The sequence below is a fragment of the Ailuropoda melanoleuca genome, chromosome 5, assembly GCF_002007445.2.
Source record: "Ailuropoda melanoleuca isolate Jingjing chromosome 5, ASM200744v2, whole genome shotgun sequence".
Classification (NCBI taxonomy): domain Eukaryota; kingdom Metazoa; phylum Chordata; class Mammalia; order Carnivora; family Ursidae; genus Ailuropoda; species Ailuropoda melanoleuca.
Genome location: NC_048222.1, coordinates 102,707,158 through 102,723,438, shown reverse-complemented (window position 1 = coordinate 102,723,438; position 16,281 = coordinate 102,707,158). Strand labels below are relative to the sequence as shown.

Genomic DNA, 16,281 nt, shown 5'->3' with positions numbered 1-16,281 from the left:
TTCTCCCTCTCCCACTCCCCCTGCTGGTGTTCCCTCTCTCGCTGTGTCTCTCTCTGTCCAATAGATCAATAAAATCCTAGGAAAAAAAAAAAGCAGGAGTTTTATATCTAATATACTGAAATATTTTATGTCTAATATATTAAAACATTTTGAAACCGGAGTTTTATATCTAGGAGAGAAGGACTTCCTGAATTGCACATTTTTCATTCAATAGTTCAATCTATATGTAATAGACACTCTTCCTGGAAGGTCCAGATCCTTATAGTTGGAATACTATTGGTAGAAATTGGAATAAACAAGAACACTCATGCCCTCTAGAGGATTGGGGGAATGGATATGGTATAGTTTCAGCGTACCCTTTTGTTTTCAGTAGGCATTGATCAGGGGGTAAAAGGATAGCAAGTAAAAACAGTTTAGTACTGTAATGGGAGCTCATCCAACGGACCATATGCATGACCATTTACTGAGAGATATTTACCTTCTTTTCAGTGGGATTCAGTAAAATTAAACACGTGCTTAGAAAGACAAACCTCTAACACAAAGGTGGATTCTTCATATTTGTTCCTAGCTAATTTTAGCTTATCCCCTTTTCTTTCCTTTACTCACCAAATTCTTAGCTCTAATTTTCATTCCTCTCTGCTTCTGATTTTTTCCTTGCCGTCTTTTCTGCTGACTTACATCTTCCAGCCCATCTAGGAACCTTTTGTGACCCCAGAACAGATACAGAGGCCCCAGGCCACCATATTCTAAAATATCTCATCTCTTCCTTCTTCAATTTAAGGATCTACTGGTTGAGTTAAAGACTTTTGTTTAATCGTTCCAAAGCCAGGGTCTAAAATATCTGCCCACTATTCTGTTTAAGACAGGGGGCACATTGTCAGGCCAAATGTAGTAACTCTTAATTTCACGTGGTAAAATCCTCGTGCGGCTGGATTAGGAGTGATGAAGGGAAAGTGGAAGGAAAAGAGGTTTACACTCAACATTTAAGGTTTTCTGTTTTGTTTTGTTTTGTTTTGTTTTGAAGACCTGCTCTAGCTCTTACTATGTGATGGAATGGCAACAAGTCTTTATTTTCTGTTTCTGTTCTACGTTATTATCTTCTGCTTGGTATTATGTGGCTGAATCATTCTAAAGTACAGCTAGTGTTCATAATGTTAGGTAGTAATAATATTCTTGCTGTAATAATCAGAGGGTCCTCTCTTCCTTTTGATCTCCACTGACATATCTTCCATTATAACATGAAAGAAAGTATACAATTTCTTTATAAGCCATTATGGTATAGCCTCTTTGATCTCTGGGCTAGATTACAAAGTCAGAATCAAATTTATACAATAGATTCCCTTGCAAGAATCCCATTGTTTCCTTCTTAAGTAAAGGTGTCTCTTTGTATTAAAGACATCAAATCTGAGTCTCCTCCATAAGCTTACAAGAATAAAAAATCGTGCATTGTCTGGGGCGCCTGGGTGGCACAGCGGTTGGGCATCTGCCTTCGGCTCAGGGCGTGATTCCGGCGTCGTGGGATCGAGCCCCACATCAGGCTCTTCCGCTATGAGCCTGCTTCTTCCTCTCCCACTCCCCCTGCTTGTGTTCCCTCTCTCGCTGGCTGTCTCTATCTCCTTCGAATGAATAAATAAAATCTTTAAAAAAAAAATCGTGCATTGTCTGAACCCCCACTCTGAAAAATTCCCTGTCCCTCTCTCCATACCCTCTTTCTGCACATACCTGCATGTCTCTGCTAGGAAAGATTTTAAGGTAATAACTTGTAAAATAAGCCAGGACTAAAGATATGGATTTGAGACTTTTATACACAGAGATGGAAGTTGATGACATTGCATAAATGAGATCTTAGAAGAAGTGTAGAGAATTACACTGTCCAATTTGGTAGCTACTAGCCACAGTGGATACCAAGTTCTTGAAATGGGACTGGTCTGAACTGAGATGTGCTACACATGTGAAATACACACTGGGTTTTAAAGACTTAGTAAAAAAATGTAAAGTATTTCATCAATAATTTTAATATTGATTACGTGTTGAAATGATAACTTTTAGATATGTTAGGTCAAATACAATATATGATTAATGTAGTTTTTCCTTTTTTCTTTGTTTTTTTCGATGTTGGTTACTAGAAAAATCTTAATTCCATATATGGCTCCTGTTATATTTCTGTCAGGCAGCGCTAACATAGAGAGAGGAAATAAGAGGACTAAAACAGAACCTATGAAAATATAAATTTGGGGGGATTAAAAATTTTAATTTAGGGGCACCTGGGTGGCTCAGTCGTTAAGCGTCTACCTTCGGCTCAGGGCGTGATCCTGGCGTTCTGGGATCGAGCCCCAAGTCAGGCTCTTCTGCTGCGACCCTGCCTGTTCCTCTCCCACTCCCCCTGCTTGTGTTCCCTCTCTCGCTGGCTGTCTCTCTCTCTGTTGAATGAATAAATAAAATCTTTAAAAAAATTTTTTTAATTTAAAAAGTAATACACCCAAACAGGTTTTTAAAATAACCCTACAGATGAGCACAAAATGAAAAGTCAGAGTTTCTCCTGCAGCCACTAATATCACTGTTTCTTACTTTGTCTTCCAGGAATATGTATATAAATATAGACATATTTAATTCAGGTGGGCTCCGACCTATACTCACAGTTCAGTACCTTGCTTTGCTTAATAATAGACTTGAGAAAGCATTTATAAAAACACATAGAGAGCTCCCTGACCCACTAAGCCTCGGTGCCTGGGAGAGGGGTGGCTCTTGCCTCCTCCCTCCCTTCCCAGGCCCTCTGCCTGGCTGCTGCCCCACCTTAGGTCCTCCTCCTCCTTCCTTGTCTACAGTGACCCGTCGCATTTTTTTGTTCTCTTTGGTTTCTGACATCACCTGTTTGAATTCTCCCAAATCTACCAAATCAGACACTCAATACCAGGCACTTTTAAAAAGGACCCAGTGACCGTATTTGTCTCTGTAATGTGACTGAGACCTCCTCCAGGGTAGGGGCTGGTCTTGTCTTCGTCTGCAGGGTGCCTGGAATCATCAGCTTCAGAGCTGGTGCTCCATTAGTGTTTGTAGCCTTAGTAAATAAATGGGTGAATGAGTAAAGTACTTCTTCATGTCGCTATAAAAGTAAAGATATACGACATGCCTTTCGTAGCAAACAGGCATTTATATAATCTACTCAGAAAAATGAGTAAGATTTAAAATGCATATGGTATGTGTTAGAAATCGAATGCTTTTTTCCCATCTTAAGATACTGAAAACCGGAACTATTCAATCATCATGATCACCCTAAATAATGTGAGACTTTTCAAATCAATATATTCAGCAAATATTTGTTCAGTACCTGTTGGGCACCAAGACGTCCGGTAGGCTGTGAGTACACAGGTGTGGATAAAACAGGCATGATTCCTGCCTGCGTGGACCTTAACACTGCTGCAGTGCAATGGCAGATGCTGGGCAATTTTGATGTTAATTATGATCCACAATAATGACAATGATAGCTTCCCTTTAATGACGGCTTAATATGGGCTGTATTCTACACTAAACACTTATCGACATTGTTTTGCTTAGTATGTGTTCCAGAAATGCCATTGGAAGTTACTGAAGTCTTTTTTTTTTTTACATTTTTTAATACATAAGGATTCTGAACCTTGAGGAAATCAAGTGCATTTGTGCTATTCGAGGTGTGTGTAAAGCAAGCGACAGGTGTAGAACTGTCTCCCTACTCGTGATCCCGTGATCTCTTGCTAGACCACATTGCGTCTTTACAAGGGAACTGTGACCTCAGTTAAGAGGATTTGAGAAAATTTTTGGTGGTGATCCCCTTAAAGAGTAAGGATTTCCAGGGGCGCCTGGGTGGCACAGCGGTTAAGCGTCTGCCTTCGGCTCAGGGCGTGATCCCAGCGTTATGGGATCGAGCCCCACATCAGGCTCCTCTGCTATGAGCCTGCTTCTTCCTCTCCCACTCCCCCTGATTGTGTTCCCTCTCTCGCTAGCTGTCTCTATCTCTGACAAATAAATAAATAAAATCTTAAAAAAAAAAAAAAGAGTAAGGATTTCTCATCCATCTTAGTAGCAGATAACGGATGGGACAAAAACAGAAGATCGTTGTGACCTGAGTAGTTGTGCATCCCTGTTTGAACATTCAGGTCCCTGTGCATGCCTTCCTGCATGTTCCATAGTGTTTTAAACCTTGTTCTCTGTGCTTGTTCCTAACAGACAAAAATTGGATCAGGAAAGTTGATGGGGCCCAAAGGAGTCTCTGTGGACCGCAACGGGCACATCATTGTGGTGGACAACAAGGCGTGCTGCGTGTTTATCTTCCAGCCAAACGGGAAGATAGTCACCAGGTTTGGTAGCCGAGGAAATGGGGACAGGCAGTTTGCAGGTACACTCGATGGTAATATGTAAACCCCCTTTTTTATGCTTCTTCTGCTCACATTTGCATGATGTTGGAGCATGTGGAAGATGCCTCAGTCCCCAGTGTGTTTGCTGGCTTTGGGAAAGATACTGGGGATGAAATCTAAGCGAAAGCATGGTGGGATGCTTCTCAATGACTCCACTGGCAGTAAGTCGAACTGCAGTCCATGTGTGGTTTTTATTGGCTGCCGAGTACAACTCTGAAGTCTAATCTTTGAATATGAATATTAAGTAGAACATAAATTTTAAGATAAAATATTTGTGAAATAAAAATGGTTGACAGACAGTGGAGTACTTCCTAGCTCTCCCTAGCTGTGGCTTTGTGAAGAGCTTCCGAATGGGAATTTTTTTCACCTTCCTAGGTGACGATAAGAGAGCAGGACTTTAGAACGTTCAGGAAGGGCAGTTCTGTTACCTCTCTTTTTGGCGTACCCTTTTGCAAGCACAAGCTTCTTAGTTTTTCACATCTGCAAGAGGCTGAAAGCAGTTTATTACATTTTCTCTTTGAAAGGATGCTTTTGGCACTTGACAACCATTTGCATCATCTTTTTTTGTGCTTTGTCTCCAGTGCTGCCAGGTTCTGAATGTCACCCCAAATTAGCAAGTATGGGTTTCTGCTCCACTTTTTAAAATATTAAATATTGTAGTCTTTTTTCCTAGGACTGAGAATCCCCACATCTCTCCTCAGGGGGAAGTAAGGGCCCTGAAGGGATTAAGGTGTCCTCAGGGAAGCTGGCAGACGTGACTTTCAGACGGTGGCGTGGAGAATGAATTCTGATGCTTATCGTTCATCCCACTTCATAGGGCTGTTGGCGTGCTCAGCTTGCTCTAAAAGAAGCCAGATAGTCCCACGTGTGGAAGGATAGAGGACCCAGGCGATCTAGAGCCAGAGTTCTTTTAAGAACGGAGCCTGTCATTCTTTGTTCTTTCTTAGATATCGAATAGGTTAAGTTTTATCACTGCTGTGTTGTTGTAATCATTTTTATTGTTACAGTCGTCACATATTTTTTTCACCTTTATTGCAGGTCCCCATTTTGCAGCTGTAAATAGCAATAATGAGATCATTGTTACGGATTTCCATAATCATTCTGTCAAGGTACTATCAACACATCGATTGTTCTTGTCTTTTAACTGCTTTTATTGAGAAATCAGTCCGAGAGAAGAGAATATAATGCTGACATATGCACAGGAACTCAAGGAGTCAACTTAGAAGAGTAGATTATGCTTCTCCCTGAGATGCAGGTTTGAATTTGGACATAGAGACTTTGGAGAGTCAGAAAATTGAACAGAACAGGGTGATTGATGAGTTTCTTAATTTGAAATGGGCATAGAGGTGACTTAAAAATGAAATTTGAAAAAGCAGTTGCTTCACAACTTAGGTAGAACTTTCTGAAGCTTCGTATTCTGTGGCTGTTCAGTAAATTAACACAGGATCACTTTTTCCATTGTCTGCATCATAATGCATTTCAAACAGTTAGATATGAAACTCTGCTACAGCCACAGATTTGGGGAGGGAAATAGCCCTCGTATACATTCCTAGAGCTATTCCATACTTCTTAGCATGCCCTCACACACTTGGTGTTCCCTAGAGTACAATGCCCGTTCCCCTCCCCGGAACAGAGTGGTACATCTTTCTTAGTAGGTATAAGGGGGAAGAAAGATATGACGTTCGTTGTGAGCCAGTCATGAAATAGAAAAATGAATCAAAACAGATTTCTCATTTTACCGAAATGAGGAAATGTTTTGTAACATTCTAAACCACGATTCTCAAGGTGTGGTGTGTGTTCCACTGAAAAGACGCCAGGTGGTCACGGGCAGTGCACTGGCAGACATTTTTATTTTTATTTTGAGAGTTATAGGTTTATTTTTAGGGTGACCTTCTGTTTACATCAACTGGTACTGGTTTGTACTTCTAGAAGTGATACAAAGTTTTCCTTGTAAGTTGTAAATTCATTGACATTTTCGAAAGTGAGGGGTTTTTTTGTTTTTTTTTTTTTTAGATTTTTAAAATTTATTTGTCTGAGAGAGAGGGAGAGCACGAGCAGGGAGGGTGGCAGGCAGAGGGAGAAGCAGGCTGCCTGCTGACAAAGAGCCTGATGCAGGACTCGATCCTAGGACCCTGGGATCATGACCTGAGCCAAAGCAGATGCTTAACTGGGCTGAGCCACCCAGGCGTCCCTAAAGTGAGGCATTTTTAAAGGAAGGGTAATAAGGAAACAGCATGGGTGGTATAGACCAGTGATTAAAGTTTGCACTTAGAGACAACCATTGGGCAACTAAAGTGAAAAATAGTTCGTTCTTGTTGGTAACTGGAATAGCTGCGTAGGGGTAGGATTTCAACACCCAAAGATGTTGAATCTCTCTTCTGAGTCCTTCACTGCTTCATTTCCCCAGCTTGTCCCCGAAGGCATCTTTAACCTGAGTAAATGGAAAGGTTTTGAGCTTTTTTTTGGTGGGTGCCAAGTTCCTGTGCAAAGAATAGAGCACAGTGGGCTGTGGTGATGGGGCAGGAGGAGGAGAAAGGATGCCCACCATGGCTTACTTCTCAGGCTGCTTCCTGCGTGTTGTCTCCCCCAAGTTGCTGCCATAGTGGTAGAGCTCTGTCCCCACTCCCCCCACTGCCTTCAGGGTCTCTCTCTCCACAGGACCTGGCTTGGTAAAAGGAAGAGGACTGTGGGAAAAGTAGTGGCGGGGAGGAGGGAAGCATCAAAGAGGCAGTAGGGACTGGGCTCTAGACTCTCCTCCCAGGGGGCTGGAACAGTCCTATGTGAGGAGAGTAACCAGAGAGGAGTAATAGGCTGTTATCACACTTCTATCCTTCACTCCCTTTATAGAGGAATCATTTAACTGGAGGGCATTTAAGCAGAAGATAACCCGTGTCGATCAGCAAAGGCTAGCAAACGCCTGGCAAAGATGCGGCCCAGCCCCACCGAAAGACAGTCTAGTCCTATTAATCAAGTTGCTCTTTTCTACTAAGCCCAACTGTGGCCTCAGAGCCTTTCTGTCCCAGTGCTCCAGGCAGCCTCTGTCAGTCAACTGGCATTGGTATGTGGGAGGACTCCTATTTACCAGCCCTGGCTGACAATGTAGAAGGAAATAAAACCTATGTAAGTAATCAAAATGCAAGGCAGATAGCAATAAACTATTTCTTTAAAATAGGTACATATAAATAAAGTTCTATAAGTATCCAGAAGAAAACAAAGAGCAAATTTCTGTAACTAAGACTATCAGGGAAGACTTCCAAGTGGAGGTGGTATTTGAGGTGAGCAGAATTTTGAAATCAGGAAAGGATTATCAAAGTTACCAAAAACGTGCTGTAAAAACTTGTTATAAAAATCAAAGCTGTAAAAATGATTTCAGCTCATGCATCTGCCTCTTAATATGTTTTCATCTGAATAATTTATTAGCAATTAAATGATGTTTTAGGTGGGAAAAATAGAAAGTATGAGAAATTTATAATTACTAAGATTCTGAGAACTCTTCGAATTTTCAGTACACATTTTCAGTACGGTAGAGGTAGATTATTTTAGTAATTTAAATTCATTTTTTCTCTTATTTAAGAAAACCAGTATATTTTGTTTTTTCTCTTCATTGTGATAGCTCTTGCCGTATAGCTTTTATGGAATAGCTGGGCTTTTGTTTCGCATGTAATACATGGCACTTAGCAGCGGTTCTGGATTCCAGTCGCTTCTCTGTTGGTCAGCGTGAAACCTGTGCCCATTCGTCAGGGCTAACAAATGGTCTGGTTCTTTAGCTACCTGCAGCATGCAATCTCTTCTCATTGCAAAACAAGTAAGACTAAATTTGGCATTCTCCATCATTCCAAAATAGAGCAGAAGCATTTGAGCCATTTGGATCATGCCAAGGAAAACATACTTCCTCAGAGAGATCAGTACAAACAAACAAAAAGATTATTGGTAGGACTTAATAAGGGAAAGACCCGAGGATAATAGATTGTGTCCTCACCAGCAAACAAACACTCTCATTGGTCTTTGAAACAAGAATGTTTTGTGTGAAAGGAGATAAAAGGAGTCAGGAAAGATTTTTTAAAACATCACATCGTAGCAAAAGCTGGTTCTTGTCTCATCCTTTCCAAAGAACCAAAGAGGTAGCTTACTTACTTGGCAAGATGTGTAATTAATTCAAGAAGCAATGATTCTTATTCTTCATCTTAAAGGAGTTTAGCCTTTAGAGATGGAAGTGTCTTGCTTCTCTTTCCCAATGTACATAACTAAAAGAAAGAGTCATTTCCATCTTTCGTGATCACAGAGGTGGCAATAGGAAAATCTGTAAAAGATCCTGAGGTTATTTTCAAATTAGATCTGCACTCGGGTGTAATGAACTCCCTCAGTTCCACATTGTAGGAACCCTTACTCTCATGGTGCTTTGCATGTAATACTTTTTGATTTGCTAAAGAGTATTTCTACACATGTAGGCTAGATGATAATGGAAGCTTAAAATAATATCCTGGAGATACTTCACAACCATTAAGTATTGTCTGAATCATCAAGATAAAAATCATGCTTACTATATCTTATATTTAAACACATATTAAAAATTTAATTCTCTCCAAATCAATAATCTGTATTTGATACAAATATGGTAATATTCCATTAATAAGAATATTTAATTAACCACAACAACCCATTGCTCTTCCGTATCAGATATTAGAGAATTTGCTGAAGAGTTCTGTTTAGCTCCCCACTTCTGTCAGCCCCCTCCCCCCAGTAAGCTCCATCCATCAAAGGCTTATGGTCATATGAACTCTCTATTTTAACTAAATATATATTTTGAAAAAAAAAATATAAAAAAGCCTTTCTCTTAATTCCTCACCTGTGCCATCAAACACACACACACACACACTCACTCATGTGTGCGCGCCCATGCACACTTTTCCCTGATGTAAGTGTGAAGTCAGGCCTACTCTTTCCCATGTTGACTTTGCAAAATGGTAATGAATTCTGAGCTTCTGGCCTAACAAAAATTCCTAGGTCCTGATCCAACTTTGATCATCCATCCTGTTAGAAATATGATGCCTGCCCTTGAAATTTAACTATTTAAAGGCAGAAAGAATAATATTGTTGAAAATTATAGTTCTACTTTCTCATCCTACCTTATATTTGTGTATATTTTATAATTTATAACAAAAGTATTTTTCCTGTAAGTATTCAATAACCAGATATAGGCTAGGAATAAGAAGTGATTTAACAAACAATAAATCAAATTTATATAGCAAATTGGGGAACCATAAGTGATATGGGGGTCTACTTTGTAGACTTTTTTTTTTTTTTAGAATGTCTTAAATCATAGGTCTTGTTATAAAAAACCTGCTCTGATACATATTTTTTAATACTCCTAATGTTGGCTCAACTGTTTTCAATTTAAAATAAAATAATTTAAAAATATCTCGTACAGGTGTTTAATCAGGAGGGTGAATTCATGTTGAAGTTTGGCTCAAATGGAGAAGGAAACGGGCAGTTTAATGCTCCAACAGGTGTAGCAGTGGATTCAAATGGAAACATCATTGTAGCCGACTGGGGAAACAGCAGGATCCAGGTAAATGAAAATGCTAACGTATTTGTTTAGAGTGATTGTTACTTGTTGAAAGTGAAGAATTGGCTGTCTCCCAACTGGAATGTTTTCCGTTCTTCATTGGTTAGGGTTTTCATAGACCATGGGTAATCTCACCAGAAGTGCTGAACTAAGGAAAGCAGAGTAGAAAAAAAACATCAACAGCTTACCAGAGTGAAACCCTCTGAAACTGGGAATTTTTAACATGAATCCCATAGACACCCCCCTCAAAGTATGTATGGATAGAACTCAAGAGGTCTATTGAACAAAAATATTATATTACTATTTTTACTAGCTTCTAACTAAAAACTATCATTTTCTTTAATTATGAACGTAGGCAACAATCACAGTAATTTTAGTAATACCTATAACTTTGTCACCAAGAGGAATCACAGAAATTTCCGTAGCATAGTTGCAGAGGTCTTGAATTATCATTTATGCTCATCACTTTTAAAAAAATAGTCAATATTAGACCCATCACTATTTCTTGGTACTTTAATGTGTTGGTTAAAAAAGTACACATATTACTATATCGCAATTTTGTAGAATTTTCATAACTATATTTTAATATAATTGTTTTCCTTTATAATCCCATGTATTTTGTTTTATGCATTTAAAAACATTATTCTGCTGAATAACCTGAATCAAAGGGGAGGTCTCAAGGAAAATTTAAAAATACATTGCACTGAATGAAAATGCAAATACAGCATATCAAAGTTTATGGAGTGCAGTTAAGACAGTCCAGAGAGGGAGATTTTTTTTCTCCAGCTTTATTGAGATATAATTGACATACCACATTGTGTGAGTTTAAGGTGTACAATGTGTTGATCTGATACACTTATATATTGCAAAAGGATTACCACCATAGCTTTAGCTAACACCTCCTTTTCACCATCACATTGTTAGTATTTCTTTTTTGTGGTGACAACGTATAGATCTACTCTCTTAGCAACTTTCAAGTACCTAAGACAGTTTTATTAACTATAATTACCACACTATGCATTAGATCCCCAGAACTTAATCACCTTCTAACTGGAAGTTTATACCCTTTGACCAGCTTCTCTCCATTTCCCCCACTCTTCAGCCCTGGTAACCACCATTCTACAGGAGAGGGAAATTAATAGCGCTAAATGCTTACATTAGAAAGTCAGAAATCAATAATCTGAGCTCCTACCTCAAGAAGCTAGAAAAAGAGGAGCAAAACAAATTGAAAGCAAGCAGAGGAAAGGCAATAGTGAAGATAGGATCAGAAATCAATGAAATGCAAGGCAAACAACAGAGAAATGCAATGAAACAGAAAGTTGGTTCACTGAAAAGATCAATAAAATTGACAAACCTCTAGCAAGAATGATGAAGGGAAAGACCCAGAATACTAATATAATTACAGAGTCTGCAGGCATACAGAAATTCTGTGAACAACTCTACATGCTTAAATTTGACTATTTAGATGAAACGGACCAATTCCTTGAAAAGTACAAATTCCACAACTCACCCAATATAAAATAAATAATTTCAATACCTCAAAGACTATTAAGGAAATTTAGTTCATAATTTTAAAACTCCCCAAGAAGAAATGTCCAGACTCAGATGGTTTCACTGGAGTATTTTACTAAACTGGGTAAAAGGTACACAGGATTTCTCTGTACTATCTTTGTAACTTCCTGTGTATCTATAATTATTACAAAATTAAAAGTTCACAAACAAATTTAAAAAGTAATAATGAATTTAAATATGTTTTCATGGTTTGGGATCAATGGTGTCACGAATGGCATTTGGCCTTTTAGTTGGGTATAAAAAATAATAAAAATGCTTATATTCCAGAAAAAAAAATACTAAAACACTGTGTGAGAAAGGGGGGTCTGTAGTCTTTGCCAGACAAAAAAAGTGTGATTTTTTTTTCTAAATTAAGAACAAGGATTTTGAATCCTCAAACTAAAGAAAGACTATTCTTTTCTCCCATTGCTCTGTGTAAGCAACTGCATGAATCTAAACATACATCTGCAGACAGGGCTATTCATCCTGGCCGATGTGGCCCTGTGCAGAGCTCTTAGGACCTCAGAATGCACTGGTTAAATCTAGTAGCATCCAGATATCTTTGTGAAGACAGCAGTGGTCAACAGTTTAAATCTGATGTAGGTATTTACTTCTCAGCAAAAGGATTAAGGAGCACCTGGCTGGCTCAGTCAGTAGACCATGTGACTCTTGATCTCGGGGTTTTAAGTTCAAGCCCCACAGTGGGTGTAGAGATTACTTAAAAAAGATAAATGAAATCTTAAAATAGAAGAAAGATTGAGACTATAAATGTAACTCTAAATACTTTTATTTCTCCATTATATTTATCTTGCTTAATTATGCCAGCAAACATCTATATTTGAAAGAGGCATTCTCTATGTGAGGGAAAGCCAGAAGCCAGACAGGGAACTAAGTTCACAAAGCAGTTCTGTATAAGACCATAGATGCTAAGCTGTTTGGATTGTGGCCCTCATAAGCACCTGCCTCATCACACTGCCTTTTAAAACACCTATGGGCCTAACAGAATGGTCAGAATAAACCAGCCTGGGCCTTACGAAGGAGGAGTGTTCCTTTCATTTCATCATGGCAGAAACTCACAGACCAAAAGAAGACTACTTCATATCCAGATGTACATGGGGCGCCTGGGTGGCTCAGTCTGTTAAACATCTGACTCTTGATTTCAGCTCAGGTCATGATTTCAGGGTCTTGAGATGGAACCCCACATGGGGTTCTGCTCTGGACATGGAGCCTGCTTAAGATTCTCTCCCTCTCCTTCTGTGCCTTCCCCATAGAAAAAACAAAACAAATGTTGTGGAGCACCTGGTTGGTTCAGTTGTTAGAGCATGTGACTCTTGATCTTGGGGTTGTGAGTTGGAACTCCACATTGGGTCTATGTAGAGATTACTTAAAAATAAAATCTTAAAAAAAAAAAAAACCCACAAATGTACATAGTAAACCATTGACTTCTTATAACTCCTTCTTTCCCTCTTTTCTGAAAAGGAAAAAAATGATCTTTATCTTCTCATTGTATTTTATGACTTGCAACCATACCTCTGGGGTGTAGTTGCTGATTTTTCTCTGTTATGATTAGGAATAAAAGAGGGATGTGAGGCTGGAAGGGGGGAAAGTGAAGGCTGAGAGTAAGAAACGAGAGTCATTCATTTTCAGGCCCCACCAAAGGCTATTCCGCTCAAACTGACCACTGCAAGAATGGAAGCGAGATCTGTTGGCCAATGGCATGCTCCTTGTCAGTGACTCTGGGGTATAGAGAATGAGACGAGAAAAAGCAAGGTTAACTAGAGGGAAGGATTGAATATGCGGTAGTGACCTAAACAAACCTATGGGCTTGCCTGCATGCTTTTTCTAAAGATTCATTTTTATTTACTTTAGAGAGTGAGGGAGCGGCAGAGGGAGAGAGGGTCTTAAGCAGACCCTATGTGGTGCACAGAGCCCCACTCGGAGCTCGATCTCACAACCCTGAGGTCATCACCATCTGAGCCAAAACCAAGAGTTAGATGCTTAACCGACTGCACCCCCCAAGTGCTGCATACACGCATGCTTTTATATTGAAAATATTAGCACCAAGGGTTTTCTAACTCCTATTTTATCCTATTACTATAACTTTCCCTATAACAATCTCACTTTATATTTTTTACAGGTTTTTGATGGAAGTGGCTCGTTTTTGTCCTACATTAACACATCTGCTGACCCACTCTACGGCCCCCAAGGCCTGGCCCTCACTTCGGACGGCCATGTTGTGGTTGCAGACTCTGGAAACCACTGTTTCAAGGTCTACCGGTACTTACAGTAATGGTGGGCAGCTGGACAGCTCCTTACAAAGGTCTTGCACTATAAACTGGAATGGATTTCTCAACACGGGACCAGATTACACTAGACTTTCCATCCTAGAAGGAATCATTGGTGAATTTTCCAAGGTTATTTCCGAATGTAAACCATTTCCTTGAACACTGCATATCTGATTTCTGTAATTCACCTTTTAGGGTTTAAAGAAAAGAAATCCCTTCTACTGAATCTATGGAAACTGCAAAGTTTTACACCTGTGAACTATGGCTTATCGGACAGGGATTTATGTAGTTGAACTGATTTTTGCAAATCAAACACACACTAAAAAAAAAGAAACTAGAATATTTAAAGGTATTCGTTAATCCTGTGAATGGTAGCTTTTGTTCAGAGCTTCCAAAAACAATACAAAACAAAAGCAGAATCTGTTGTAGTTATATACTTTATTTAACTTCGGTTACAAGACCCGGGGGATCTTCTAACCTCACTTTTACAGTAGGTATTACTCATGTGACATTTTTTGGTTATCGATAACTACATATACATTAGGAAAAAGTAAGACTGTCTTGCAGAACCCTCCCAGCTGTGATTAGGCAGGGCTCTTGAGTTTAGCACTTAAAAACCACTGCAAATTTCCCATCCTTTCTGGGTTAGATGCAAGATCCTTTTTGTGTGTTCTTTTCACAAAGCCCATTTTCAGGGAAACCTGAAATTCCCAATGCTTTGAAAAGCATATTACAATAGCATATGCAACCTTTTGGCAAACAAACAGCCCCCTCAACTCCAGACTAATGCACTAGAAGGTAATCGAGAAAAAATTAGCCACGTTTTATGTGCCAATGTTCTCACGTGTCTCTCCTCTTCCACTTCCCGAAAGCGAAAGCTTTACCTCCTGCAAAAATGTCAGCACATGTAGTAGGACACCAGTATCCTAGGACAGAGAGCCATAAGTAGCCCTTTGGAGGACTGATGGTGTCAACCAAAGGCATGTGGTTGAGATTAATGGTTTCCCCTTAGAAAGCAAGTGTTACCAAAGTCGTGTTATCTCGAGAGCATTACAGGTAAGGGCATGTTACGGTTATTTATCATTGTCTAATGAATAGTAGAGGCATTAAAGGACTATGTATACATGATTAGGGTAAGGTAGAATGTATCATATATATATAGCTGAATCTTTGGTGTATTGGAATAGGCAGCACTCTGAAAGACAGAAGCATCGTCCAGCACATTCCTTTACTGCACAGTTTAAAGCCGTCCTCACAGAGTAAGCCCTAAAACAGGTTTAATTTTCACCATTTTCCAGTAATGATGATATCGGCTGACTTTTAGTCAGAAAAATGGCCTTCTGTACTTTCAAAAACAAAACAAAACAAAAACAGGTCGAAAGAAAAAGAAACGTCGAACTTGAGTTACATTTAGTTTAAGTACACATGCGTTTGGAGAAATGTGAAGAATAATTTAGTCAATTGTTAATCTGTCATTGATACTGTAAAATAAGATGTGATCTGTTTCCACTGTTTAATTTTCTAGTCAGTTCTCCCAAATAGGATGTCATGTTTGGCATTTTCGATAATGACTTTGGGATCTTTTTCACTGAAAGCATCTTAGACCTGTACTATAAGAAAACATTTCCCGCATGTATAATGATATGTGATGTTTATTGCTCATTAATTTATAATTCAGTTGTTCTCTTATATGGGACTTTTTTAAATTTAGAAGGAAAATCTAGCTACTTCCAATTGTCTATCAAATTTATTATGCCCAAATCAACCTCTGAAAGAAAATTTTTCAGGAAGATTTACATTTAGGTTTACTTTTTTTTTTTTTTTTTTAGTTAGGTAGAGGTTTCAAAATATTTGAGACTATGACAAAGTTGTAAAATTCAATAACCTTTTTAGAATGTTAAACATCTTACTGTTTCCTAATAACATCAGCAAACTAAGTCTTTGAATTTAAACATTTGCATTTAATGAGTGCTTCTAGGTGCCAGGCACCCTTGGCACTGGGGAAACAGCGATGGATGAAACAGACAGAAATCCCTGCCTGCCTGAAGCTTACACTCTGGGGAGGAATTTCATTTTGCCATTTGCTAACATTCTGCATTCAGAATAAGCTAGACTCTTGATAGCTTCTAGACTGTTTAAAAGAAAACTTTTTAAATTGGTTTAATTAATGTTGGCTTACTTTCACAAGTGAAAATGGCTTCCTATTTAGATTCTGTCACAGGCTGTTGGTCTTAAGACTAGTTTACTGAAAAGAGTTTTTTTGCACAACATTGAAATTGTATTTGTGAATTTCGAAGTTAACCAGCCATCATACCATAACTGGATATCTCAATAATAGATTGAATACAAGGCTAATTTTTTTTTAATCTGTCAATATTGGCACAAACTGGAATGGAAGAATAGATACTTCAACTCAGACCTATTCCACTATCTGTTACTAAAATACATGCTATGGGCACTCCAAGAAACACTGTTTTTCCCCAAAAAA

At 38.9% G+C, this 16,281-nt stretch overlaps 1 protein-coding gene across 10 annotated transcripts in view; it reads left to right on the top strand.

The window, feature by feature from the left end:
- Positions 1-15,388, top strand: part of TRIM2 (tripartite motif containing 2) — a 159,584-nt gene extending 144,196 nt beyond the window's left edge. For all 10 annotated transcript variants that reach the window (XM_019808987.2, XM_019808993.2, XM_034661508.1 and 7 more), the window contains exons 9-12: positions 4,204-4,372; positions 5,430-5,500; positions 9,820-9,960; positions 13,646-15,388. In XM_019808987.2, the coding sequence (XP_019664546.1) occupies positions 4,204-4,372; positions 5,430-5,500; positions 9,820-9,960; positions 13,646-13,798 (534 nt within the window). In that variant the 3' untranslated portion in view covers positions 13,799-15,388. The remainder of the gene's footprint in view (positions 1-4,203; positions 4,373-5,429; positions 5,501-9,819; positions 9,961-13,645) is intronic.
- Positions 15,389-16,281: the final 893 nt, after the last annotated feature.